This window comes from Erpetoichthys calabaricus, chromosome 5, assembly GCF_900747795.2.
Source record: "Erpetoichthys calabaricus chromosome 5, fErpCal1.3, whole genome shotgun sequence".
NCBI classification, from domain to species: domain Eukaryota; kingdom Metazoa; phylum Chordata; class Cladistia; order Polypteriformes; family Polypteridae; genus Erpetoichthys; species Erpetoichthys calabaricus.
Genome location: NC_041398.2, coordinates 153,960,345 through 153,986,984, shown reverse-complemented (window position 1 = coordinate 153,986,984; position 26,640 = coordinate 153,960,345). Strand labels below are relative to the sequence as shown.

The window sequence follows — 26,640 nt, the reverse complement described above, 5'->3', positions numbered from 1 at the left end:
CGCGGACGTCCGAGGTTCGATTCCCGTAAGGGAGTGCAGTGAGTGTGTACGCCTGATGAGCCCAGAATTAGGGCGAAACACGTGTCGCGTACTCTTTGCATTATTTGACAGTAAACTATTTCAACCATATATGTATATATATATGTGTATATACACACACACACACACATATATATATATATATATATATATATATATATATATATATATATATATATATATATACAGTGAAAGTCGTTTAACACGAAACTGAGGGGACTGAAATATTTTTTCATGTTAAAAGAATTTCGTGTTAAAGGATATTACAAAAAAAAACATACAGTATATTCAACAAAATTAAGTTTATTAGAGTACATTTTATTTACATAGATATGTATATATGCATGTATTTAATAAAATTGGGAGCATTCTGAGATCTCGCTTGTTTGAACCAAACAAGTAAAGCCGTCTCTAAATCCTCGTGCTTGGCCGTTCTCATCCGTTTTCGCTCTGGCTCAAACTTACTCCGTTCAAACATTTCTGAAATTTGCTCTCTTTTTTTAATTACTGTATTGTTGATAATGTAGAGTTAGCAATATCAAAATCCTTACAGATTTCCGTTTTCATCTTCTGTTTTTGATCAACAGCCTTAAGAAGCTCCATCTTCATTTTAAGCGAAATAGCAGTTTACTTTCCCCCTGAGCTCTTTGCCATTGTGCTCGTAAAAAAATTCTTCTAAAATAGAAAAAAAAACGGCAACCAAACTCACTGATTTTTACTCACACTGCGATGTACTCGTCACCGAATTCCAAAGCTAACTGAAGAGAGATGAGATGTTTTTGTGTGGCGTTTGTAGGGGTGGAGGGTGAAAGCAGCTTAGATAAACAAAATTGGCTCGTGTCACAGGCTATTCCGAGGGTATTTCAAAGCCAAGTTAGCCTCCTTTCTACGAAACCACCTCTCTTTCATTTCACACCCCTCTTAAATCTTGCCTGCGCGGCTGGTGTTTTCCGTATTTTGTTCATTCCCAGAAGGGAAATCTTTTCGTGTTAAGCGATTTTCGTTTCATGTTAAGAGAAAAAAATGCATGAAAATACATAGTAGTTTGTCGGGACCGTTGTATTATTTCGTGTTAACCGATATTTCGTCTTAAGCGTTTTCGCGTTAAACGTATTTCACTGTGTATATATATATATATACACGCACACATCAGGGGTGCGGAAATCCAATGCCCGACACGGGTAAATTGACCGTCGGACAAGTGTGTTTTTCTGTTTCAGTTGTCCACGGACAAGTGCAATTTTCTGGAGAAAAAAATATTGTATGTGCTGTGCAAGGCACATTTTACCACTACTTTCACATTTTAAACATTTGGGTACATGCTTTGTGAGGAAACAGTCTACTTAGGCATGTTCTTCATGTCTCAATTTGGTCTTCAATATTGTTTACAAAATGACGGCTGATTTTTCAAAGGGGAAGCACTCTTACGGTCTTACATAAGTATTTTACCCTAATACTTACACGCTTGGAGATGCGGTCATTTTTTTCATTCCGACATTACGATGTAATCTGATGATTTTTCATTATAATCAATAACTTTTATATATTACCAGTAACGGCGTACTGCACGATAACATGCAGTAAATAAATACACTTGACTTGAGCATTCATAGTTTTCATCCTCTTTTTCTGTACGTTTAGCATTCGTTTGCTCAGAGGTTGATGTGCTTGCTGCTTCCTGAGCAGTTCTTCTTTTCTCCAACATAGCGGCCCACTGCTTCTCTTCTTTCGTTGGCATCTTTTCGCATTAAAATTGATTGATTGTTAGTTTTTGTGTTGCAATTACTTAGTACGTTTTCTTTAATTTTTCACTTAAACTGGCACTTAAGTCTTCAATCTGCCTCAAGAATGATTAGCGAAGGTGGTGGGGAATGAGAACGGCTCCCATATGCATGTGCCGCCCTGCTGCGCACTGCCGAGAGTTGATTCAACAATAAAATAAAATAAAAATAAAGAGTAATACAAATCATCACCCCGAAAGCGGATAGTAGATGTCACGTAGTATACTGTATGTGTACCAAATTTCAAGTCAAAAGGTGAAATGGTTTGCAAGCTACAGGTGATTTAAAATCCTGGACAGACAAATGAACAGCCATGGTAGCGTATTATAGAAGAAGATTGATAAAATTCATTGTTTCTACATAAAAATGCAGTCATTTTACTTATAATACAATTGTTTTCACCACATAACAAAGCTTGTTAGGCAGTTAATCTTTCCTGAAATTTGCGATTTCGTGTATGTTGTGATATATTGAGGAGTTAAGAAATATATTGCGTGACATCAATTTTGATGAGCTGTCAATAGATCGTTTTTGATTAGCGAATATTTCATATAAAACAAGTTGGTTTCACGCTGTCAGTTTATTAAAAATAAAGAAGAAAACATTCTAACGGTTTCTAAAGGTTATGAAATATCTATAAAAATCTTCACTGTAACTGTAGTATGTGAAACAGAACTAGTGTAGCTATAATGAAGGTATTGTTTATTAGTGACTTAAAATGATAAGGGAATCTTTTATAAAATGTTCTAGAGCAAAGTGGCAAAATACTACTCCCTGAAAGAACTTTTTTCAGTTTTAAAATGGAAGGCAGTTTTGGTATCAATAAAAGAGATCAGAAAAAAAACAAACTATTTTTTCACTTTTGTTGTTTGTTTATGGACAAGTGAATTTTCTAAGTTTACTTGTCCGTGGACAAGTAGAAAAAAAATTTGATTTCCACACCCCTGCACATATATATGTACACAGACACACACACACACACACACATATATATATATATATATATATATATATATATATATATATAATCTTCATTTGGATCTTGATCTTTGTTTGTCCGCGAATGAATTAGAAGAAGAAGCACTAGATGGCAGTAGAGAGACAGCTAAAACATAGGAATTGCATTAAGAATCTCCTCCAGGCTTATACTACTGAAGACTGTAGTACTCCAGTCACACCTCAAAACACAGACATTCAAATTAAACAAATTGTTGTGCTTTAAATTAACTAATCTTTATATATAATCTTCATTTGGATCTTGATCTTTGTTTGTCTGCGAATTCCACGCATGCGTAGACCACCTTCCAGTTTAGTACGTTGTTGTTACTCACGGATGTCAACAATGTGCCGGAATAACGAAAGGGGTGTTGGACAGTGTTACGCTGGTTAGCTCCTGAGGCCTGGTTAGAGAATGAGATTGCCGAAGATAAAAGGTACGTGCCTATGTAACATATGAATGAAAGAAAGACAGTGGGTAAAATGAATGACAACGTAACCGCACGTTCCGGAAATTATTATTGTTACGTTGTAGCCGGCGAGTGTTGCGCGTCTCACAGTTGTACCCTGGCTTGCTCACATGTCAGTGAAGTGATCCCTATTTATGCTTTAAAGAGCCTGGATACCTATGTGTCCCCCTTTTATAACCATTGCTCCGTGTATATTGCCTTACTCTTTGGATTGCCACAAAGCAACCTGCGAGATTAGAGAAAGGTTGAGAAGAAATCGTGAGAGGAAACGACAGCGTCATGAAAACGAGACGGACTGTGAACGGAGAGAAGCAGAAATGCTCCTACACCACCACATAATTACTATTCGGAAAGTGATTCCGAGTAGGCCATTCCTATCGAATCAGTGTCCAAGGGTTTTGTTTTGTAATTTTGTTTTCCTTATAAAAAATCATAATGCTGTGCGACGAAGGGCACAGTTCACAACTGGCAGCCGCATTTAAACAGTGAGCCCTTCACAGACAACTTTAACACGCGCAACGTAGTTGGGCGCACATGGCTAGTATATATATATATATATATATATATATATATATATATATATATATATATATAATATGTGTGTGTGTGTATGTATATATGTGTATATATATATATATATATATATACATACATACACATATATATATATATAATATGTGTGTGTGTGTGTATATACCCTTTGCTCAGTATTTAGTAGAAGCACCCTTTTGAGCTAATACAGCCATGAGTCGTCTTGGGAAAGATGCAACAAGTTTTTCACACCTGGACTTGGGGATCCTCTGCCATTCCTCCTTGCAGATCCTCTCCAGTTCTGTCTAGTTGGATGGTAAACGTTGGTGGACAGCCATTTTTAGGTCTCTCCAGAGATGCTCAATTGGGTTTAAGTCAGGGCTCTGGCTGGGCCATTCAAGAACAGTCACAGTTGTTGTGAAGCCACTCCTTCGTTATTTTAGCTGTGTGCTTAGGCTCATTGTCTTGTTGGAAGGTAAACCTTCGGCCCAGTCTGATGTCCTTAGCACTCTGGAGAAGGTTTTTGTCCAGGATATCCCTGTACTTGGCCGCATTCATCTTTCCCTCGATTGCAACCAGTCGTCCTGTCCCTGCAGCTGAAAAACACCCCCACAGCATGATGCTGCCACTGCCATGCTTCACTGTGGGGACTATATTGGACAAGTGATGAGCAGTGCCTGGTTGTCTCCACACATACTGCTTAGAATTAAGGCCAAAAAGTTCTATCTTGGTCTCATCAGACCAGAGAATCTTATTTCTCACCATCTCAGAGTCCTTCAGGTGTCTTACAGCAAACTCCATGCGGGCTGTCATGTGTCTTGCACTGAGGAGAGGCATCCGACAGGCCACTCTGCCATAAAGCCCTGACTGGTGGAGGGCTGCAGTGATGGTTGACTTTCTACAACTTTCTCCCATCTCCTGACTGCATCTCTGGAGCTCAGCCAAAGATCTTTGGGTTCTTCTTTACCTCTCTCACCAAGGCTCTTCTCCCCCGGTAGCTCAGCTTGGCCAGACGGCCAGCTCTAGGAAGGGTTCTGGTCGTTCCAAATGTCTTCCATTTAAGGATTATGGAGGCCACTGTGCTCTTGGGAACCTTAAGTGCAGCAGAAATTTTTTTGTAACCTTGGCCAGATCTCTGCCTTGCCACAATTCTGTCTCTGAGCTCTTCAGGCAGTTCCTTTGACCTCATGATTCTCTTTTGTTCTGACATGCATTGTGAGCTGTAAGGTCTTATATAGACAGGTGTGTGGCTTTCCTAATCAAGTCCAATCAGTATAATCAAACACAGCTAGACTCAAATGAAGGTGATCTCAAGGATGATCAGAAGAAATGGAAAGCACCTGAGTTAAATATGAGTGTCACAGCAAAGGGTCTGAATACTTAGGACCATGTGATATTTCAGTTTTTCTTTTTTAATAAATCTGCAACAATTTCAAAAATTGTTTTTTTTGTCTGTCAGTATGGGGTGCCATGTGTACATTAATGAGGAAAAAAATTAATTTAAATGATTTTAGCAAATGGCTGCAATATAACAAAGAGTAAAAAATTGAAGGGGGTCTGAATACTTTCCGTACCCACTGTGTGTGTGTGTGTGTGTGTGTGTGTGTCTATACACACACATATTATATATATATGTTACGGCCAAAACCCGAAATTGGCCAAAGCGGGAAATGGCCAATGTTGCTGTAAATTGACCGGCCAATGTCCGATCTTTTCCTCGATTTCGGGATTTGGCTAGCCAGTTTGCGAAATGGCATGGGGCGATCGGCCAAAGTCGGAAGGAAAAAGGCATGAGCAGCTATTTGTTGCGCACTTAGTAGTGCAATTGCGTTGAGTGTAGCCTTGGCGGCTCATGTTCAGAAAGTGGACGCCACTTGGTTGTTTCACAATAATTAAGATCAGGTGTATAAGTAGATTTCATATTTCTGTTATCATTTTAGCAATAAAATAGTGACTTAACATCAGGGACCTATTTTATTGACCTTAAGATTAGTGTTTGGGCGAGGGGAAGGCCGTCTCAAGTGGCGTCCGGTTTGCTGAACAAGACCTGCCTTGAGTAGTTTCTCGTGCAGAATTCTTCTGAATCTGCATCTGAAAATTTTTAAGCATCTTCGCACCTTCAGCGGACAGTCTTACATCAGCACATCGGATTTTGACCAGGGAGTTCTCGCCACTTCGCGAAATGGCTCTCCAAAGTAGCATATATGCTGGTCATTTCTAGTACTTCGGACTTTAGCCTCACTTCGCGGCCAAAATGCGAAATGGCCGTTCAATTCGGGAACTGGCTGAACTTCGGGTTTTGGCCGTAATATATAGCACTTTTTTTCCAATCTAGAACACCTCTCTTGAGATCCGTTTAATCGCATCGTTGATTGCCTTTCTTCCAAGGTAGTTTCAATACCCATTTCCTGCACCGAGTCATCTCCCCTTTTATGAGTGACTGTGTTAGTGGCCGTACTTTGTACAGGTCTTTGAACGCACTGAATACTTCTAACTTGTAAGAAATAGTAAAAACTTGATCACTTGGGTCAATACCTAAAGAAATACACACAGCAAATGCAATTGAGAATACACCAGAATCTCTATGATTTAATTGTTGCTGTGCGTCTTCATAAACTATGGAAGGTTTGTAAGGAAACAAAGCATGAAGGAAACGAAGCTGCTCTTTGGTGAGGTTGAATTTTTTATCAGCGTTTAAACTGTCATAGACATGAATTACAGCACCATCATAATAGGTACACACCCAGTGAGTCCCTCGTTCAGTAGCTGCAGAAGGTAATATTTGAATATGTTTTGCATTTTGTGGAATGAGCATTATAGGTATGTCAGGAGTCCACATTAGCAAAACCTCTTGAGGTTGGAAAATTGTATGCGCAGCTAAAATTTCGTTGAATTTGCTCTTGTGATCTGTTGATAAATAATCATTATTTACCAACTCATTCATTGCAAAATCTGACAGTGGTGAGATCACTCCTTCCATAACACTAAACACAAACACTGAGTAGACACTAACACTAAAAAACGGCAGCACCGCCGGGAAGAACACTAAATGAGATAAAGTAAAAGTCTACTAAACTTCTTTATTATAACTGCTTTATTATAGCAGGTGAGGGGACGCTGGCGCACGCTTGTTGTTGCCACTCCTCCCTGTTAACAACACTTTTCGCAAAATTCGCCTTAATTCTGCACTTTCTTATGCTTGTTTTATTTCATTTATTGTACGTATAGTTCGTGGATACAGCTGACTTGAATTGCATGGATTTGGCTTAATATTTACAGATTTTATGGACTCCACTTTACTGGGAACAGCTGAGTCTGTGTATCATGGGATGAGACCTACGAACATTTCTTTGTGCCTGGCGATCTAGCACCTCGGGATGATCCGTCTCCGTGATTATATTCGCTATGCTGATCTGCTCCCATTTCATCTTACAGTACTCTACGACCGGGAACTGATCTTATGTTCATACTAATGGCTTATGGCTCCGGGGCGATCACGCCTGAAATTACCAAGCGTTACTGTTTATGGCTGTGTATTGGAACATCCAAATCCTGCTTCCTCCTCCTGCTGTGCTTTCTGCTGCTTGCTATCGCCGCTCACCTACGCTACAACACCCGCCTGTCCTACCGGCTCCGTTGTGCTGGGCTGCTTCTACACTGCTATCAGCTAAGTATCACTCACTATTTTAGCTCTTTGAGTACTGAGAAAAGCGCTATATAAATGTAATGAATTATTATTATTTATTATTAAACACTAAAGTACAAAAACGAAGTAGAAAGTAACACTAAACTGCAACACCACCGGGAACACCGGCACACCGCGTCTACTAACCACTAAGAAACACTAAAGGAAAAAATACTATTCAGTAAGTAGCGCGTCTACTAAACAGTAAATCAGTTAAGGAGAAAGGACTTTAAACATTAAGGGAAAAGAATGGCAAGACCGCGCCTGCTGTGGAGCTCAGCTGGGAGCGAAATGAAGTGAATGAAATGAGGTGAATGGGAGAGATGATCACGTGACTCCAACATCCGCCTTAACTCTCCATCCCGCCACAAACACAGTCTATAGATAGATAGCAAAATGTATTTTTCTTAACTAACTCTCACACCACACAAAATACAAACTGTAAGCAATTCTCGTCTGCCTGTCTCGTCTGTAAAGTTGATGTCAGCGTGTTAGCACAATACTTAACAGCTTAGGGCCATAGGGGAAAAAATAGTGTAATGATGTTCTTGAAATTGGCAATACAAACCATTATGGGCCACAAAAGCCATATGCTTTTGTTTATCATGTACCTTTGTCAGCACTTCCAGCTGTACAGTGACGCCCTCTGCATAGAAGCAATGAGAGAAACGATGCTGGAGCTGCTAAGGAAGCAGTCTCTCGGCTGTTTTATTCCTGTAATTATGCTGCAACCAACAAATGGCCACAGACTAGCAGTAAGTTTAAAAAAAAAAAAAAAAAAAAAAAAATTTGTGCTCACTGAGTTCCAGTCTTCAGAGTACTGATTGGCTATGTCATGTAGCATTTCTTTGCTGGCACGTCTATTTTGTTTCTGATCTGTGCAGATGGCTCGATCTGTTCTTTAAAAAACTGAAACCGCCTATTAAATAGTAGTTAATCTTTTCTTGTTATTATATCACAGGGTGTGATGTTTTTCATTCTTGGTGGGCCCTTTAAGGTTCGCTTTGATCAGCATTTCTTCGCATAGTTAATTCTTAATCATCCTGCAACGGCTTCGCTTACACGAACTTCACAATGTGTCTGCTAAGACTTGAATATAGGTTTGTTGAACTCCATACTGGTAGTTAAAGTATGTGTACCAGTGATGCACACCAGACTTTGATATATCATTATTTAGGGGTAAAATGTCCCCCTCCATAGAACAATGAAATACCCCAAATCTCAGAAATGCCGTGATGGATTTGTTTGAAATTTGGTGACATTGTATTAAAATCAAAATTAGCTGACTTTTTTTTTTTATTTGTTGATATTTGTCATTAATAATGCTCTAGTGAGTGGGAATTCTAACACACCACATCCCCATTTTCCACCGCACTGACGGCAATCATAGGGAAAAGAGGTGTGCAGGTTTATGCAAATGAAGGCAATTTACACAACTAAAGTGAAATAAGCAGTTTGGCAAAGCTAAAAGAAGACAACTTTTAGCAAGTACAAGTTAACACCTTTGTGAATTGAATGCGAATATAAAGGTGGGAGCTGAGAGGGTACACAGTTACAAATGGGGGAAAAATACTGTATGACATAGTTAATTGCTTTGGCTGACTGAAGGTGTGCCACATGTGACAACAGATCTAAGATCAACTTATTTCACATTGTTTTTATCAGTACTTAGCCTTGCTTTTTTGAAAAATCCCACACTGTTGTTCACCTGCCTTCTGTCATTAAGGTTACAATACCAGTCAATGATCAGCATTAAGTGCTTTTTGAAGTAAAAAAAAAGAAAAGAACAAAGAGGAAATAGAGAAAAAATACTGAAAATTAACCAGTGAAGCCAAGCTCTGATTAGTGAAACTTAATTTTTTTCAGTAGCTCATGGAAATGCTATTTTTCAGAATGTGGTAAGAAAAGAACAGGTTAGTGCTTTTGAGTGAGTAAAAATAAGTAGTTGGTTTTCTTTGGTTGACATTTTATTCTAATTCAGTGCTTATAGAGGCAGGAGTAATTTTAGGCTTTGATACTTTTGAAGAGTCTAGATTGTTAGCAGTTTATATCTGTGAGTTATTCAACTCTATATCACCGTGTTAACATTTGGAATACCACTGTAATACAGAGTTCTGCTACAGAGTCTTTTACACTAACATTACCAAAGACTGTATGTAGCATGGTCAACAGTAAGCAGCCCAAGCAGATTAATAATAATATCCTCTGGGCAGAAAAAAAAAATACAAATATTGTAAACAGAAAAGCACTTAGTTATATAGTACTTATGACACATGATTAACCAATGACTGAAGCCCTTTAGCTTAGAAAATTTTAAGGGTGAAGCCAGGTAACACAGCTAGTATGTATTAAGGCAGGGTATTAATGAAATGCACAAGAAATATGAATATTTAATAGAAAAATCATTATTACTGTCTAAAATATAAAAAATCAGCTTAACAAAGCACAATGTTGTTTAGCTGTCGGATCCTATTTATATATTATCTTGCTTTTGTATAGAGTGCAGAATAATGAAAAGAGGCAAAAGCTAAAATTGCTTTTTACAGAATAAAAACCCTTATTGTATTGCATAGCCTTTTTCCCTTACTTGCTCTGTAACATCCCCTTAATGTCGAGTCTACATAAAAGCTGCAAAGGTTCTACTGCCCATCATCAGGCAGATGCTAGATTCCATCATCATCTGCATTACTGGACAATAATGTTGGTCTCTTACTTCTGGATAACTGTGTCAGTCCTATACGATGTTAACCCTGAGAGCTGACACTAAGTTAACATTAGTTTCTTCATTACTAATGGCAAATTCTGAACCTGAGAGTTTTAATCTTTTCCAAGAAAAACTATAGTGATTTCAGGTACATTTTATAATGTGGCCACATTTGTTGGATCTTTTTTTTTTTTTTCTCCCATTTTTTAGATGTGTTCACATACAGGCAGTCCCCGGGTTAATAATGAGACCATTTTTGTGTATGTAAGTCAAAACACATACATTCAGTTCTTATTAAATGTCACTTAATCAAATGTTTATTTTACCTTACTGTGCATGTAATACACTTAAACACTTCCAAATAAAAATTTTAAAATATACATACTTTTATTATTACAGAATTATGTACAGTTAACTTTGTTCATAGTACTGTACTGTAAAACACATTTAAAGAAGCAGTTCTTAAAGTAGTTTAGATAGAGGAAAAGAGAAGGATAATAATTAAAGGTTAATACTCATTTGTGAATTAACATTATGGTAACTATTAATTATGAGGGATGTTCAAAAAGTTTCTGCACTTTTTTTTTTTTTTTTTCAATATATTTTGCGATGCAGTTTTCTCAGTGTCGTTCCAATTTTTTAATGCCATCAGTAAAAATTGTTTTTGGTTGAGCGTGTAGCCACTGATGCACCCGCTACTTTCACATCAGGGTTCTTTCTTCATTCATCATGGTCATGGATGTAGCTGGACATCTGGAGTGCTCTGCATTCCTCACACTAGTATGGCCATTTTCAAACATTTCAATCCACTCATAGTTCTACCCACATAAAGCATATGACAAAATTCTGTTCCTCTTTGGTGCAATTTATAAGTTTCGCAACCATCATCACCACAGGGTGACAACTCTTATACTAAACTACAAGGGCAGCTGCCAGACATACTGTAACTAGTCACATGACACTCTCATACATGACTAATTACTACTGATCCTGCCTTCACTGTTTCCAACAAATATATAAAAGTGCAGAAACTTTTTGAACAACCCTTGTAGATGATGCAGAAAATATTGGACAACTTGTTGGAGAGAATAGACCTGGTTCTGCAGAGTTGAGGTTTGATTCTGCTGCTGAAGAGAGGGGGTTTACTATGCCAGTCAGTTTCTTGAAGTAGGCATCAAGGGAGGTTTGTACAGAGCTTTTCTTTTTCTCATCATAAATTACCTTATAGCAGCTGAGTCCCTCAGTAACTGTAGGGTAAACTTGGGAGAATCTCTCTGTATTAGGATCTTGCTCCTTTAACTTTGCAATCCCTGCCTCAGTTAGATTAAAAGCTTCAGCTAACTCTCTTTTCAACACTTTTATTGATTCAGGAGTTTATAGGTCCTTTCCTTTTTTTATCCACTAACTCATCATTATTTTTCATGAAAACAATACCTCGTCATTTTTTGTCATAAAAACAAAAAGCAACGAAAATACTGCTCCGAATCAGCTGGTCTTAAAGTTTAATTAGCTTTACTTATAAGACAGCTATCTTGATCAATCGGACCACATCGGCTACTTCCCTCACAGTGGAAGTAGCTGCTGTCAAAAATGCATCCTGCTTCACTCATGCGGAAAAGGCGGGATTTATCACAGTTTGCCAAGTTAGAGTTTATTATAAGTTGATTTTTGGGTTTGAGGCAGTCCTTTCATAACCACGGGTTGTCTGCATGTCCTCTGATCTCATCGCGGAGACTGCCTGTATAATATAAAAAGCACCTGCTGCTGTTATCATGTTTGTCTGTATGTCTGTTTGTCAACAACTTGACTCCAATCGGACCAATTTTAGTGAAGTATGAAACAATTATTCTTCAGGGGAATTGTTTGGTAAAATTTTATCTTTGCTAGGATATTTCAAATAAATCCCACTGTACACATTTTTCAAGTTTCAAAAACTCCTATTGAAAAGTATTGGCAAATTTTTTAGCTCCTCTATTTTAAAACAGGAAAATTCAATGCAACGTCTGTTATGGTTACTTTAACTTGTGTATCTCATATATATTTTCATTTAGTCATCAGAGAGCCACACCAGACAGCAGTGAAATGCCTGCAGGTTTCTGTTCTGTGTGCCTGTGGCTTCAGTCTACTACTGCCTTATAGGAGCAGTGGCAGTGACTGGTGTGAATTTCCATCAAACCAGCTTGCCTCATTTACTGATTGAAATAGTAGCAGTAAATTACATGTTCTTAAAAAATGCAAGTAACTTATCTAAAATAAATCTAAGAGGAAAAGTGGCACTGTGACACATTTTTATATAGTGAATATTCATGTACTCGGTATTTACAGTACATTACATTAAAAACATCCTCACTGCTGCATTATCTGTAGATCATACTGATTTGACATTTCCCTGATGCTAAATTTTATCGGGAAAGCTTCGCAATCACCTGCTATCTATTATGGTCTGATGTAGCCAACAATTTTAGCGCAGGACTTTTACATTTTAACTCTCCATTGGTTCCTTTCAAAAATGTTATGTTTAAGAAATTTAAACTAAAATTAGTAATAGATCCTGTAGGACAATGGAAGCTTTGCCCATTGTGCCATGCTTTAGTGGTATACCAGGCTTGTTAATAAATCAACTTTAACAGGGATGCAGGCTTCTAGCTGTGACTTCCCACACTTATGTTCCAAACAAAGTGGCTGCACTCCAGGCTGTACGTGCATGTGCCTGTACTTTATCTGATAACCAAGGTGTAAATCATAGGATGAGTTGACATATTTCCATATACCCCTGTGCAGACTTCTTGAGCCAGAAGATGCAAAATTTACTTTAGCAAGAACAAAGAGCTATAATTCAAGGAATGACAACTCTGATGGACAGAGGAACTCACCTCTGATAACTGTAGGTGACCTTAGTCCAATCAGGAAAAGTTATGCATTCCCTTAAAATTAGTTACACTCTGGCCGTCTTGATATTCTGTGGATGTTCACTGAAATCACTGGAGACTCCCTTGGGGCACTTTCTGTTTAGGGGAAATCTGTGCCCTCACTCTGCAAAATGACTTCTTAAACTCCCCTCTATTCTCCTCTCTAAAACTTAAAGCTGATTAGCCATTCTCTGTTTGGGGCGCAGAGAAATGACAACCTCTTTCTCTTTGTCGATCAGAAATTTATCATGTCTTTTTGAGTCCTTGAGCAAGGCCTTTAACCTTCAATTGCTTCATCCTGGGTGTGGTCACTCAGCTTGCAGGTAAAACTCTGGGGTGGGTGGCAGGATTTGCACTCCAGCCACCTTAAAAAAAAATAAAATAAATAAATAAATAAAAAAAGTGTTGCTTGCTGCACTCTGGTGCCAATCCAGGTGGTGCGTTGTGTGGTGTGTGCTGCAATGCACTATCAGCGCATGCTGCTAGCCTCTTCCTCCTCCTCTGCCAAGCCAAGCTGTTGGCCAGTGGAGCTCAGAAAGCATCATCATAGAACTCCACAAACAAAGGACCATGCAATAATGAGAGAGTGTATTCTGATGCAAAAAGAATCCTCCACTTGAACCCGGGGTTACAACAAAGCAACAGCTCCACACAAATTGGACATCACCTTTAAAGACTTGGTATCATAAAACTATTTATCTGTGCTAAGATGTATTTGAACTCTAAATAGCTAGTAAATATCCAGCCTCTTTATGTTATGTTTGTCTGTCTGCGTCCTGTTTTATATGTCAACATCTAAATATGTAATTCATTAAGCCACCGACAAGTAGCCACCCATAGAAAGCACGCCGTAAGGGGCGTGGATTCACTAAACCGCCGACAAGTAAGGCTCCAATGGCGCACACAGGAAGGAGCCACGCCCACCAACTCTAAGACCATTGGATACGATGACAACTCGCAGAGCCACGCCCACCAACTCGGACGCGACAACTCGGAAAAAACGCTGTCATTTATGTTCGTCTATGCTACAGTACACATGCACCTCGGAGCTGACTTTTCGGTTACGACGCACGACCGCGTGCACCATAGTAAACTGTTTTACACGCTACATACAGCAATTCGCATCCACGACAAACATGCATCTTAGATGGTCCTGCAGGAACACGGAAAACGTTTCCCCGCCCACCAACACTCCTTATTCCCCGACCGGCATCCACCGCATCCGCGACAAACATGCGTCTTCTTAGATGGTCCTGCAGGAACACGGAAGATGTTTCCCTGTCCACCAACACTCCTTTTTCCCAGGCCCACGTCTACCCTCGCTCTCTAGGCATTCACACTGCTTGCTCATGTGCCCGGACGCAAAAACTCACCGACCACCCAGTTAGTCCCTTTCGTCTGTGCTAGGAGTCCACATGCACCTCTGAGCCACGTTGACTTTTCATTATTCTTTTCGGTTATGACACCCAACCGCGTCCATCATCGAAAACCATGGGAAAGGAACAACGAAGCCGCGCCCAGAAACTCTACCCCTCCTCACAGAGTTTCCCAAACTCAGTCCTGGTGAACCCCTGTGGATGCAGGGTTTTGTTCCAACCAGATTCCTAATCGTTAATGCCGGTGAAACTCATCCGGGATAAGTCGGTTTTTCAAACGCAGCCGTGTAGCAAATTATTCTAGCAGGATGTAATAATCCGAGATGAATGCACACCCACGCGCTGAGTGAAAAGCCAATGTATATTGAGTCAAGAAAACATGATCAGCAAGTCTTTGATTGGCTGCAACAAAATGATGAAAGAACGGGCGCATTTTTTTCACACAAGCTGGGTTTGTGGATGTGTGTTAGTTAATTAGTTACTCGAAGGATTTCAAGATTTAATATGCACAAGCAGTAACACTGCAAAAGCAGCCGAAACCATAAAAGACGGCTGGCAAAAAGTGGCTGACAAATTACACGTGTGTGCATTGTACTTACTGAAAGCAGTGTTACAGATTTTGCAAATGTTCATTTTTTTTCCCTCTGTTTAAAAAACATTAAAAAAGCGGCGTGATTATGCGGCGTATAGTACGCCGCGGGTTGGTATGCAGCGTGTAAAAGAGTTTGTTTGTCACGGATAATTTGCCTTTTACTTTAACACAAAGACAATTTCCTGTTAGATTTGCCTTTGCGATGACAATTAATAAGGCACAGGGCCAAACTTTCAAAAAGAAATGCATGTATCTGCCAAAACCAGTGTTCAGTCACAGACAGTTGTATGTTGCTCTCTCCAGAGTTCCATCTTTTCATTCACTTACTGGTATGCCTGCAGGAACACGTGCAGCAAGCGAGCGACACACATACACACACACACAGGCGTGCGCACGAGAGAGAGAGCGCTGGACACATAAGAATAATAATACTTCATTACATTGATATACCGGTGTTTTCAGTATTCAAATGTCATACGCTCGCACTGATTACGTCCCTGCCCTTCGTACACACCCCCCCCCATAACCACCATACCCCCCCCCCAACCACCATACCCCCCCCCCCCCCCCCATAACTACCGTGGTCGGGTGACTTGGTGGATTATATATAGAAAAGCAGCCAAAACCGCAAAGAACAATGAAAAGGTGCATGTGGACTGTGCAAAGAGGAAAACGACTCAGGTGACGAGTTGGGGTCGGGCACATAAGCAGGCAGTGCATACTGAACGAGAAATCAGCAGACTAGCATGACGGAGGGGGCGGAATGGGCATCCTTCCCCTCTCCTCCCGTTCCGCTCTCTGCGCCCGAGCACCATCCACCCCGATCCCTCGCTCTGGGAGGAGAAGGCGCGATGGCAGTCCGCCAGTTTTCAGTCACGGACAATTGTATGTTGGTTCGTTCCGTGCATTATTACAATGTTACTTTTCTTGGTGATTTATTACATTACCGATTTTTCAAATGTGAATTTTCTTCCTGTGCTTAAAAATCATTAAAAAAGCGGCCTGATTATGCGGCGTATGGTACGCCGCGGGTTCGCTAGTACTATATATTTGTAGTTATCGTATTTCTATAATCCTTGTGTTTATTAATAAACTGTATGATTCTGTTTCATTAAATGAGTGTGCTTCAGTTAGTCTTCAGGAGTCTTGCTGAACTACTTGATTGATTACCGGTATTGCCAAAAGCAAAATTGATAATTTATCAACCAAGTCATCCTGTGAAATAATAACAATAACAAAAAATGTATTACTGTTTACAAGGCGTTTGTGTCTTCTTCATACTGATGTTATCCCCAAGATTGTAAGTTAGTGAGCACAATGGTATATAGATATATATATATATATATTGTGATGAAATTAAACCACAAAACGAAATATAAAGGTTTGGGGATTAGCCCCTTGTAATAATTTGCTTGGTCAAGATGATAGATTTGCATTTATCAGACATTCGACAACAGTTCTTTCTTCTGTCGGCTTTTATATACACAAAGGCAATCAAAAATGGCTACAGGAAATGATGAAAACAGGATGTGACATCATCAGTAACTGCCGGAAGTGATGTCATCACTGCTGGACCGGAAGTTGTCATCAGTTATGACCAGAAGGGGCGTCATCACTGTGGGACCGGTAGTGATGTCATCAGTAATGGCCGGAAGTGACGTCATCAAGGCAGAATCGGAAGAGAAGTTGTAAACAGAACAGAAGCCGGAAGTGTTATGGATGGTGAAATAGATGATGGATCTTTATCTGTAATGTTAATTATCTCGGGTAGTTCATTATTTGTCTTCTTTATTTCTGTAAGGTCAGAAGGAGAGATATTAATACCATCATACAACCCCTCATCTGATAACCATTCACTCACCTCTGGGTCTGTTGACTGCCTCCTAAGCGCACGTGTGTGACAATATATATATATATATATATATATATATATATATATAATATTTTTTTTTTTTTTTACTTAATGCTAGATTGTGGCAATTCATTGAATTTTGTTTGTGCTGCTTATATCATTTGCATCTTTTTTTGTTTGAGGCACAGTGACGCAGTAGATAGCAGTGCTGCCTAATACCTCAGATCACATTTTTGGCCAAAATAATCAGTCCAACATAGTTGGCAGGTGCTTTCCTAGGCATCTGCTACACTTAAAGCACCATTATAAGATACTCAAAATTAGTTCAGTTTTTCCTTCTGTATTGAATTCAGCTCGTTTTTGCAGACTTTGGTGAAGTTTGTGATAATTTCTGTTGATTTCACTAAATTCACAGTGAAGTGAACTCCTCATGGTTTGCTCATCAGTACTATTGGCACTGTTAAGTTTGAATTTGACTCACTTTTATGAAATAAACAAAAATCTGATAGCTGACACTCTGATTAAATAAATTAATTTAAATAAGTAAATATTCTCAAACTTTTAAGATGGTTACATAAGTCCTCTGATGAATTTTCTTTTCTTTTTGCATACCTGTCCTTTTTTTCTTAATTGTTGCCAAAACATGTTGTAAAAAAAGTGGGTGCTTAATTTTATTTGCTTTTTTCACTGTAAGGGCTTTGTTTATTTTCAGTTATTTTTTGAACCCACTGTAGAATGCAAATGATCAGTGATGTACCGTAATCCTCGATGATTGTGTGTGCTGCCACAGAGGAAAAAAAACATAGGGAAAAAACAATACCAGACAAAGATGGTAGCAGTTCACTTGTTTTGTTGAATAAACAAAGCCCATTGCATTTAAAAAAAAAAAAAAAAAAAAAAAAAAGATTGTAAAAAATTATCAGGAGATGGATTGTAACCTTGCATTTAGGAAACAACAAAACCGGAAAGGCAAGAAAACCAGGTTCAAAACCAAAACAGCAATGAGATCACAAAATGATTTATTCCATGATAAAACAAACTGGTGTGGTTGCAAAACAAAAATATAATGATAGCCAGATTTACTGTGTCTGTAACTTGATTTAGACTGTAACTTGTAATAAGAAACATACAGGGAGGTTCATAGATGTTTACAATCTTTAAAATTGTCATAGAACCCAGAAACAAATTTTTATACAAATTACCAAAAATTTATTTCCATCTGTGTTATAACATTGTGCATCACATAAAGCAAGAGTCCAGTGTTCTATTTTTTTTCTTTTTTTTGTTAGTCTCCAGATTTGCCGGTATGGTTAATCTGGCCCTAAGAGTTTTGGGTTAAATGTAATTTTCAAACTGCAGTAGATTGCTCATAAATGAAAGTTATGTCATCGTGTTGAATGTATTCCTTTAAATTTGATTATCATGAGCTTTAGTAAATTGCTGTCATCTTAATTGATTTTAACTATGTCAATTCTATCTATTTTTTCAGGTTTGTGTTTATTATGGGAACATCTACAGCCCTCTCTATTAACTCTCTTTTACGTAGAGGCTTATCACGATTGATGCTTTTCAAAAAAGTGTTGTGGAGAAGCTTGCAGCTGTTCCTGATTGGTGTTTTTGTAATCAATCCAAATTATTGTTTGGGACCTTGTAAGTATAAAAATCATACTTTTTAAATAAGTCTTACAGTTATACTTTCCTGTTTATTTTTGACTTGCTTTTAATTATATATAAGTATATATATATATATATATATATATATATATATATATATATATGTGCTTGAAAGAATTTGGATATTACAAATTTCTGTAACTGTGACATTTATTGGAGCATGGCTTGGATTTTATGTACAGCTTGACTGTATTTGCTACCATGGCGCATGCAGGCATGTTGTTTTCTGTATTTGTTATACCTGTAGTTTTAGATTGCATATGTAAAAAAAAAATGTATGACTGCATGTTGAATGACTGATTAGCGCAAGTTAAGGGAAAAGATTGCACAAAACTGCAATAATAAAAAAAAAGCGTAGCAGAAAAATTAACAGTAAAATATTATACTAAGTAATAATGACAGTCATTTAATTGTAATGGATGTCAGGTACTTTATTTATCAATGAGGTATCTGTGAGTTGAAATGATACGATCATGAAATTTTATATAATTCTTAATGTGGGCTTCAGGTATTAAAGAGAGTTTTGTATTTGATGTTCTGTGGGCGTGCTCAGTTTAAAGGTAGGTTTAATTAAATTAAAAAAATGAAAGTAATGTCAATTCAGCCTTTTTCATTTACATCTGGATAATTTTAGTTTGATTCATAAGTTGTCAGATGTTCCTTAACTGCAAAATGTATCACATGTAATTCATGTTTCTATTTTATATCAAGGCTTTTTAATTGAGAATGATTTTGAAATTTGTGCTTAATCCAGGAGTGTACACAATGGGGTAGCTACAGTTGCCAAGCACATGCCTGTTTGGTGTCATTGGCCCTAGTGTTTTTTTCTTTGTACAAAAAAGTCCAGCCAGTGAGGCAGTTGATTGAAGTATTCACACTGCTCATTAGCACTGTCATCATTGAAAAGTAAAGTATAAAGCACAACTCCCAGCTTATAAAAGTGATTCAGTGGGACCAGAGTTTTTTTTAATGCAGATAGACAGACATGACATGAACAGAAAATATGAAAAATTTTTATTTTTCCCTTATTTATCACCTTGCAAAACTCCATTTATAAAATCTTATTGCAACAAAGTTTATGAATAAAAATGACCTAAAAGGCAATAAAAAAGGCACCATGAGTCAGTAGCTAACAAGTGAAACAATCTTTGCAATGATTGTTGATATTTTCTCCTTATTAGTGTAACTATGCAGATAAACTGTTAATGTATGAACAATTGTTAATTTCAGTCTAAGAGGGTGAACGTACCCTGTGTGTCAGCTTCAGTATGTTCAGTAAACTAGTAGCCTTTTTCATGACTTACTACATGTGCCTTGTTTTATGATATTTTTTTTTATTTTATGAGAACTCCATCTCTGCAGTGCTATATTAGCGCTATTTATTTGTAATTTTTGTGACATGCTGGTAGAGAGCCTCTTGAACACACTACCACCAATAACGTACCCAAGGGATGAGCCAGCAGATGAGGACACAACACACAAACATAGCAAGGGGTAGGTGCAAAAGTGCCTTGATGCTTTTATTTAAACAGTCAAAACAAAACAGTGATTCAAGGCAAAGTACACTACTCAGAAATGTTAAGTAAATAATCCAGTAAAACGGTGTAATCTGTGAGTTTAAAAGCAAGACTTAAAATGGGATTAAAAACCAACTATCATTGGGTCACTGTTCCTTCCATTCATAGATGAGCCCAGCACAACTCCCTGTTCATCTCCTCAGCTCACCAATTGCTCGCTCAGCTGGCAGAGAGTTGAGCAGTCGTGGTCCTCACCAACCTGACCCCCTGTTTTGGTTGCCATGAGCAGCATCGGCCAGACCGCTCAGGGTCAGTTTTCATCTTATATTCCTTCTCAAACCCATGGCGTACCTCGGATCCCTGGGCTAGAACTCCACCACAATTCCTCCCACACCATAACAATAAATTAGTTGAGACGATCTGCCCCCGCTGTGAAGATCCTTTACTCAATCTCGGGGACATCCACCATGCTGCTTTTCACACCCTAGCTGGCTCATCCTGCTTCTCCTCCTTGATGCTGTTCTCAAGGTTCTGCTTCTGTCTTTTGTTCTCTTCTGTCCCAAGCAGGCTCCTCTTATAGTAATGTTCCTCACAGGGCAAAGGTGTGAATGCGCTACAACCTCTGAGAAATTAATGAGGCACCTGCCTAACGTGCTGCCTTGCATGTGTCTTCGTGATCAGGCAGGCACCCCCAGATGTCCTTGTCCTCTGAGTGAAGCACGCTCGCGCACAATCAGAGCCTACACTCTTGCGGGGCATGAATATTTATTTAAAATCAGCACAGCACCATGACCACTTACCACAGTGTTTTTATTAAAGCAGTATTCTGTGTTTTCATTAAACACAGCTTTATAATAACATAAAAATCTAAAATATATCATTTATTGCCCGTTGTGTTTAATTGGGAAAACAAGATCTTGTTTGTATACTCCGGTAGCATAAAACTGCAGTAAATCAGAGACTCGAGTGCTACAGTGACCTTCACAATACTGTTACCCCAGAGAAGAGTAGCAGGAGTTTGCACATCAGGCCACAGATACTAGGTCAATGAATGTGTTTAAGAGGTAGAAGGCTATCTCCACTTATACTCCACTTTGATGCCATCACGCATAACAGCATCCAAACTGGACTTAAACTTGCTGCATGTAATAATATTGTAGCAGTTAAAAAGTGTAGAGTAAGGCTTGGAGAATTTCTTCGTGTCTGGAAATGCAGCATCCACAACTTAGGAACCATTTCAATACAGTGGAACCTCGAAGTAATTTCCACCATAGGATTGTATGTAAATACAAATAATCCGTTCCAGACTGTACGAACTGTATGTAAAATATAATTTTTTTAAAAGATTTTTAAGCACAAATGTAGTTAAATATACCATAGAATGCACAGCGTAATAGTAAACTAAATGTAAAAACATAGAATAACACTGAGAAAACCTTGAACAACAGAGAAAACTAACATTGCAAAAGTTTGCACTATAGCGCTACGAACCGCTCGCTAAAAACACTTTTTTTTTTTAAAGAGTTTTAAGTACAGGGAAAAAAATGAACATTTGAAAAATCTGTAATTTAATAAACAACCAAGGAAAGTAACATTGCAACAATGCACGCTACAAACTGATCACTGTAAACAGAAGTGAAGTGGAGGTTAAAATCCAATAGAAAAAAGTCTTCATTAACACTAGAATTACCAGAGCCTATGAAAATACTTGTAGATCCGGCCCACCTTAAATCGCTTCTTAAAACCGTTCTCACCTCTCCGCCATCGTCTTTTGTCATCTAAATGTACTGATAAAGACAAGCTGCCAGCAGCCGACTATTCCATCCCCCCAACGACTTAGAACGTAAATGAACTTCTCCCAGCTCATGCCTTGATTGATTATCTGGGAGTGAAGTGGAGTTTTAGAGTGGAAATAATAGATTGTTATTTGGAACACACGCATTTCATATGTGTTGCATTTCTACAGTAATCTGTGTAAACACATTGTTAAAACAGAAACGTTTTTTATATTCTAGTAGCAAATGACAAAATGTAGGCATAAACTATATAATGTATGAAGTCTGAAGTCCAAATATCAAAGAAACACTTTCACAAAAGGTACAAAAAAAAGCCACCGCCAAAAAAGCCGCCTTAGTGTGCGACATTGACACTCATTAACTATCACTGTTTCCGTGGCGCAACAGTATCGGTCGTTGACTGGGAATCAGAAGGTCATGAGTTTGATTCTGCATAACTCCCTTTTGAGAAGTGAAGTGTTCTTATTTTCACTATTTTAGAATAAAAAGATACATTTGATTTCAGTCTGTAACAGCCGGTGTAATATATGATATTTGTAAAGGTTAGCTTTTTTTTTTTTTTTTTTTTTTTTAATTCACTTTTCATTGTCTCTGTCGCGTTCACGGTCTTTCTCTACCCCCCCTCCCCCCATCTAACACTGCTGTTTTCACATAAAGACGCGCTATAGCTCTGCAATGTATCACGATACATATGACTGCGTGTTTTTTTCCCCCAATATTGCCAGTCCCCACGTGTTGCTGTATGCTGTTTCTTTTGTAATCCAGGACATGCATAGGAAAGCATAGTAAAGAGCAGTAACTTCAGCGCTATATGCAATCATCAGACACTCCCCATCTGACACTGCTGTTTTCACATAAAGACGCACTATAGCTCTGCAGTATACTTGTGACTGCATTGTCGTACCAATGCTTGCGAACTGAAGTGTCTGCATGCACTTTTCGTGGCATTATACGTGTATTTTTTGAGCATGTCCATGTAGGTCAAACACAGGAACATATGTTGATGTAAAAGTATAACAAAACAAGTGCTTATTTTATTCAAGACTGTAACCGAAGCAAAAAGAAAGCAAGTTACAGTAGGCGGTTGATATGACAGCTTGCGTGGTGGAATGCTAAGAACTGCTGATTTCCATTCCGTGCTATATAACTGTTAACATTTGAATCTGATGATTGCATATAGCGATGTCTTATTCAGTGTGCGCAAGAACATGCAGGTGGCCAGTTGCTGCGTGCTACAACGCATATTTTAAAAAAAGAAAGAGACAAATATATGTGACGTTTTGAAGAAATCATTTTATGACGCGAATAGTACCAATCAGAAAACATCGTCGAAGTAATGCAATATTATCTGAAAACGAACAGTGTTAGATCGGGTGTGAAGTTATACTGGCGCTGTTTGAGTCAGATCAGAAGCTGAATAAGCTGAAAAAGCTCCTGTTCTGACTCTAAGTAAAAAAAAGCATGAATTAATCAACAGAAATAACCGCGATTGACATTTTAAACTTAACGATTTACAGTGCATACCAAGTTATAAATTTAATGTCCGTTTGAGGAAAAAAAAACACTTTCTCCAAAGCTGGGAATTGAACTCTGGTCTCTGTAGCAGGACAGAGCTGCTGTGCCCCAAGTCAGCAAACCGTAGCGTTAAGCCACGGAAGCTGTTGTATCATCCTTGAACCTTTTGTGAAAGTGTTTATTTGATGTTTGGACTTCAGGCTTCACAGATTCTATAGTTTATGCCTACATTTTGTAACATTTATTACTAAAATATGAAAATGTTTCTGTTTTAAAAATGTGTTTACACAGATTACTGTAGAAACGGAACACGCATGAAATGCATGTATTCCAAATAGCGATCTATTATTTCCATTCTAAAACTCCAGCAGTTCAGTCACTCCCAGATAATCAAACAAGGCATGAGCTGGGAAAACTTAGTGAACGTTCTGCGACGGTGGGGGATGAAATAGCTGGCTGCTTGTCTTAATCGGCACATTCAGAAGACAAAAGAGAGGTGAGAACGGTTTTAAGGTGGGCCGGATCTACGAGTTTTTTCATAGACTCTGGTAATTCTAGTGTTAAATATGAGGTTAAAACAATGCTCGAAATCAGTCTCTTTAAAAACAAGCCCGGTGCATTCTTTAACTGCCTTCTCGGCCTTATGCGGCCAGCCTTCTCGCTCTCGCTCGCTCTCCCGCGTGTGTGCGTGCGTGTGTGTGTGTGTCTGTCTGTCTCTGTCTTTCTCACACGTGTGTGTGTCTGTGTCTCGCTCGCTCTCTTGCATGGTCTCTCTCTCTCTCTTGCTGTCTCGCTCGCTGCACAGGGAATGTACAGGGAGCGACGGAACACGTGTGGAAATCATCGGCGCACACAAACCGAAAGGGAAACTGGCTTGTTCGTATACCGATTGTGTGGTCGTGAACAGATGCAAAAGTTTGATAAACTTTTTGGTCATAACCCGATTTGTAGGTGTTCAGAGACGTTCGTGAACCGAGGTTCCACTGTATGTGGATAAGGCGGCTTGTTAGTAATGTGAAGTTTCCCATTTAATGATGAAACAAAGTTCATCAGCAGCAAAATATCAGTTAGAGCAGTTTTTCAGTAATGAATAACTTTTATGGTGAGCAATCTGACAGTTACAATGGATACAATACTTTGTATATGTAGGCTATTACCAGTTGCGGGTTAATTTGTTTAGGTGGTGTGATTTATTTGTATTCTTTTTAAACACCGCAAACGTGGGTTATTCAGTTTTTTGTTTGTTTACTACAAAAGACTAAATCTGCAGGTTATACAGGTGTGGTAATCAAACATAATCTGCCATATTGGAGAGCCATATTTTTTCCAAGGTGGTGAATATTATATTGACTCTGAAGTTAGGTCCAGATTTCAAGTAAAATTAAACAGAAATAGAAGCTGGGTTTGGATTATTATCTAAGATAATTTAATCTATCTATCTATCTATCTATCTATCTATCTATCTATCTATCTATCTATCTATCTATCTATCTATCTATCTATCTATCTATCTATCTATCTATCTATCTATCTATCTATCTATCTATCTATCTATCTATCTATCTATCTATCTATCTATCTATCTATCTATCTATCTATCTATCTATCTATCTATCTATCTATCTATCTATCTATCTATCTATCTATCTATCTATCTATCTATCTATCTATCTATCTATCTATCTATCTATCTATCTATCTATCTATCGTAACTCCTGCCCAGAAAGTGCTCCTTCTCAGCCCAACAAAAGCTCTCTGCATGTCTCTACCTAAATTGCGAAGAGAAATTCAAAACAGAAAGTGTTTGCATTATCAGAGTGGGAGCTTATGCACTAAAACTCTAGATCCCTTTTTCCTTTTGCCTTAGATAGCCTGCAGTTAGCTGCTGATACAGTTGTAATATAATGTTAACTTTTTTTAGTCTTTATTTGCCAATAATACTAAGAGAATATTGAGTTTTTGCCTTAGGAGTAAACAGCTGTTGTGTTATATTCATTTTACTTTTAGTTTTTATTTATTTATTTTATTTTATTTTATTTTCTTCTGAGCCACTTGGTTAAGGAATGTTAAACATGGTCAAGCTTTCAAAGTTAGTTTCTTGGCTTCTTCCATTCTGAGACAGTCAGTAAAACAATAACAAAATTAATATTTTTTAAAAAAGTTGTATTCCTTTATAGTTTATTTTTGAGAAATGATAGGAAAATACTGTACATGTTGATACATACAGTGCATTTCAAATTGCTTTCTCCAACTTCTCCCACCAGAATAGTCTTAAAGGTAATTCTATGTTTTTTACTCTCTACCTGTTCCTTTGATTACTATCATAATATGGAATGTAGTCCAGTGCAGGTGACCTAAGAGTTTGTGCTGAAGTCCTTTTTTGTCTTTAAAAGTAGACACAGTATATGGATGTCCACTACATCTTAAATTCTATCCTATTATTACAAATGACTAAATCCAGACAGGCTTTGTCCTGCGTGGGTTTTTTAACATACAGTGTTTAAAACCAAAGGTGACTGATTACATCTAAACACTCCTGCTTTTGTACTCCACTATTTGAAAGTTTAGCCCAGTTAATGTTTGGATAGTTTTAGTGCCTCATAACTGCAGTATCCCCCTGTAAACTTGCCTTTTTAATATTACTAAAAAAATGTGCGTTGAATTTACTGTCTCCTTCCTAAAAACAATGGTATCTGTCTATGTTATACTCACCCCCATATTTGTTGTTTAGCCAGGTTTCTATTATTGCTATAATATCATAGGATCAGCTACATGCAACTCCAGTTACCTGCATTAAGGCTGTGGTAAAGTGAGGTCGGCAGCTCTTTGCCTTTTAAAATAAATAATTGCGGCTTAAGCAGGGGGCATGGTAGTGTGTGTTTCCTCACTTAAGTGTGCAGGTGAGGAATTGTTCGTGTCTGTAATTGATGCATTGCGCCACATCCCCACTTTTAAAATGAGAAACAGGAGTATGATGGAGATGGAAAGGAACGAGAAAAGGAATTGAGGTTAAAAGGCGGCTGAAGAGCAGCCTCAGTGAGGACTAACAGGCTAACTAGAGGGGAAAGGCAGTACGAACAGGCGCCCCACAACGGAGTGTAGGTTGTGACTCTCTAGGGCCTGGTACCAAACACTGAACTATGGCGTAGAGTGGTTCAAGCATGGCAGATGACCTCCCCAGGGATCCGAGGTATGACTTCAGG

The 26,640-nt window shown here is 38.3% G+C and overlaps 1 protein-coding gene across 2 annotated transcripts in view; it reads left to right on the top strand.

Moving 5' to 3' along the window:
* Nucleotides 1-26,640, top strand: part of hgsnat (heparan-alpha-glucosaminide N-acetyltransferase) — a 379,450-nt gene that overhangs the window by 191,058 nt on the left and 161,752 nt on the right. For both annotated transcript variants that reach the window (XM_028802147.2, XM_028802148.2), the window contains exon 10: nucleotides 18,425-18,585. In XM_028802147.2, coding sequence (XP_028657980.1) covers nucleotides 18,425-18,585 — 161 coding nt within the window. The remainder of the gene's footprint in view (nucleotides 1-18,424; nucleotides 18,586-26,640) is intronic.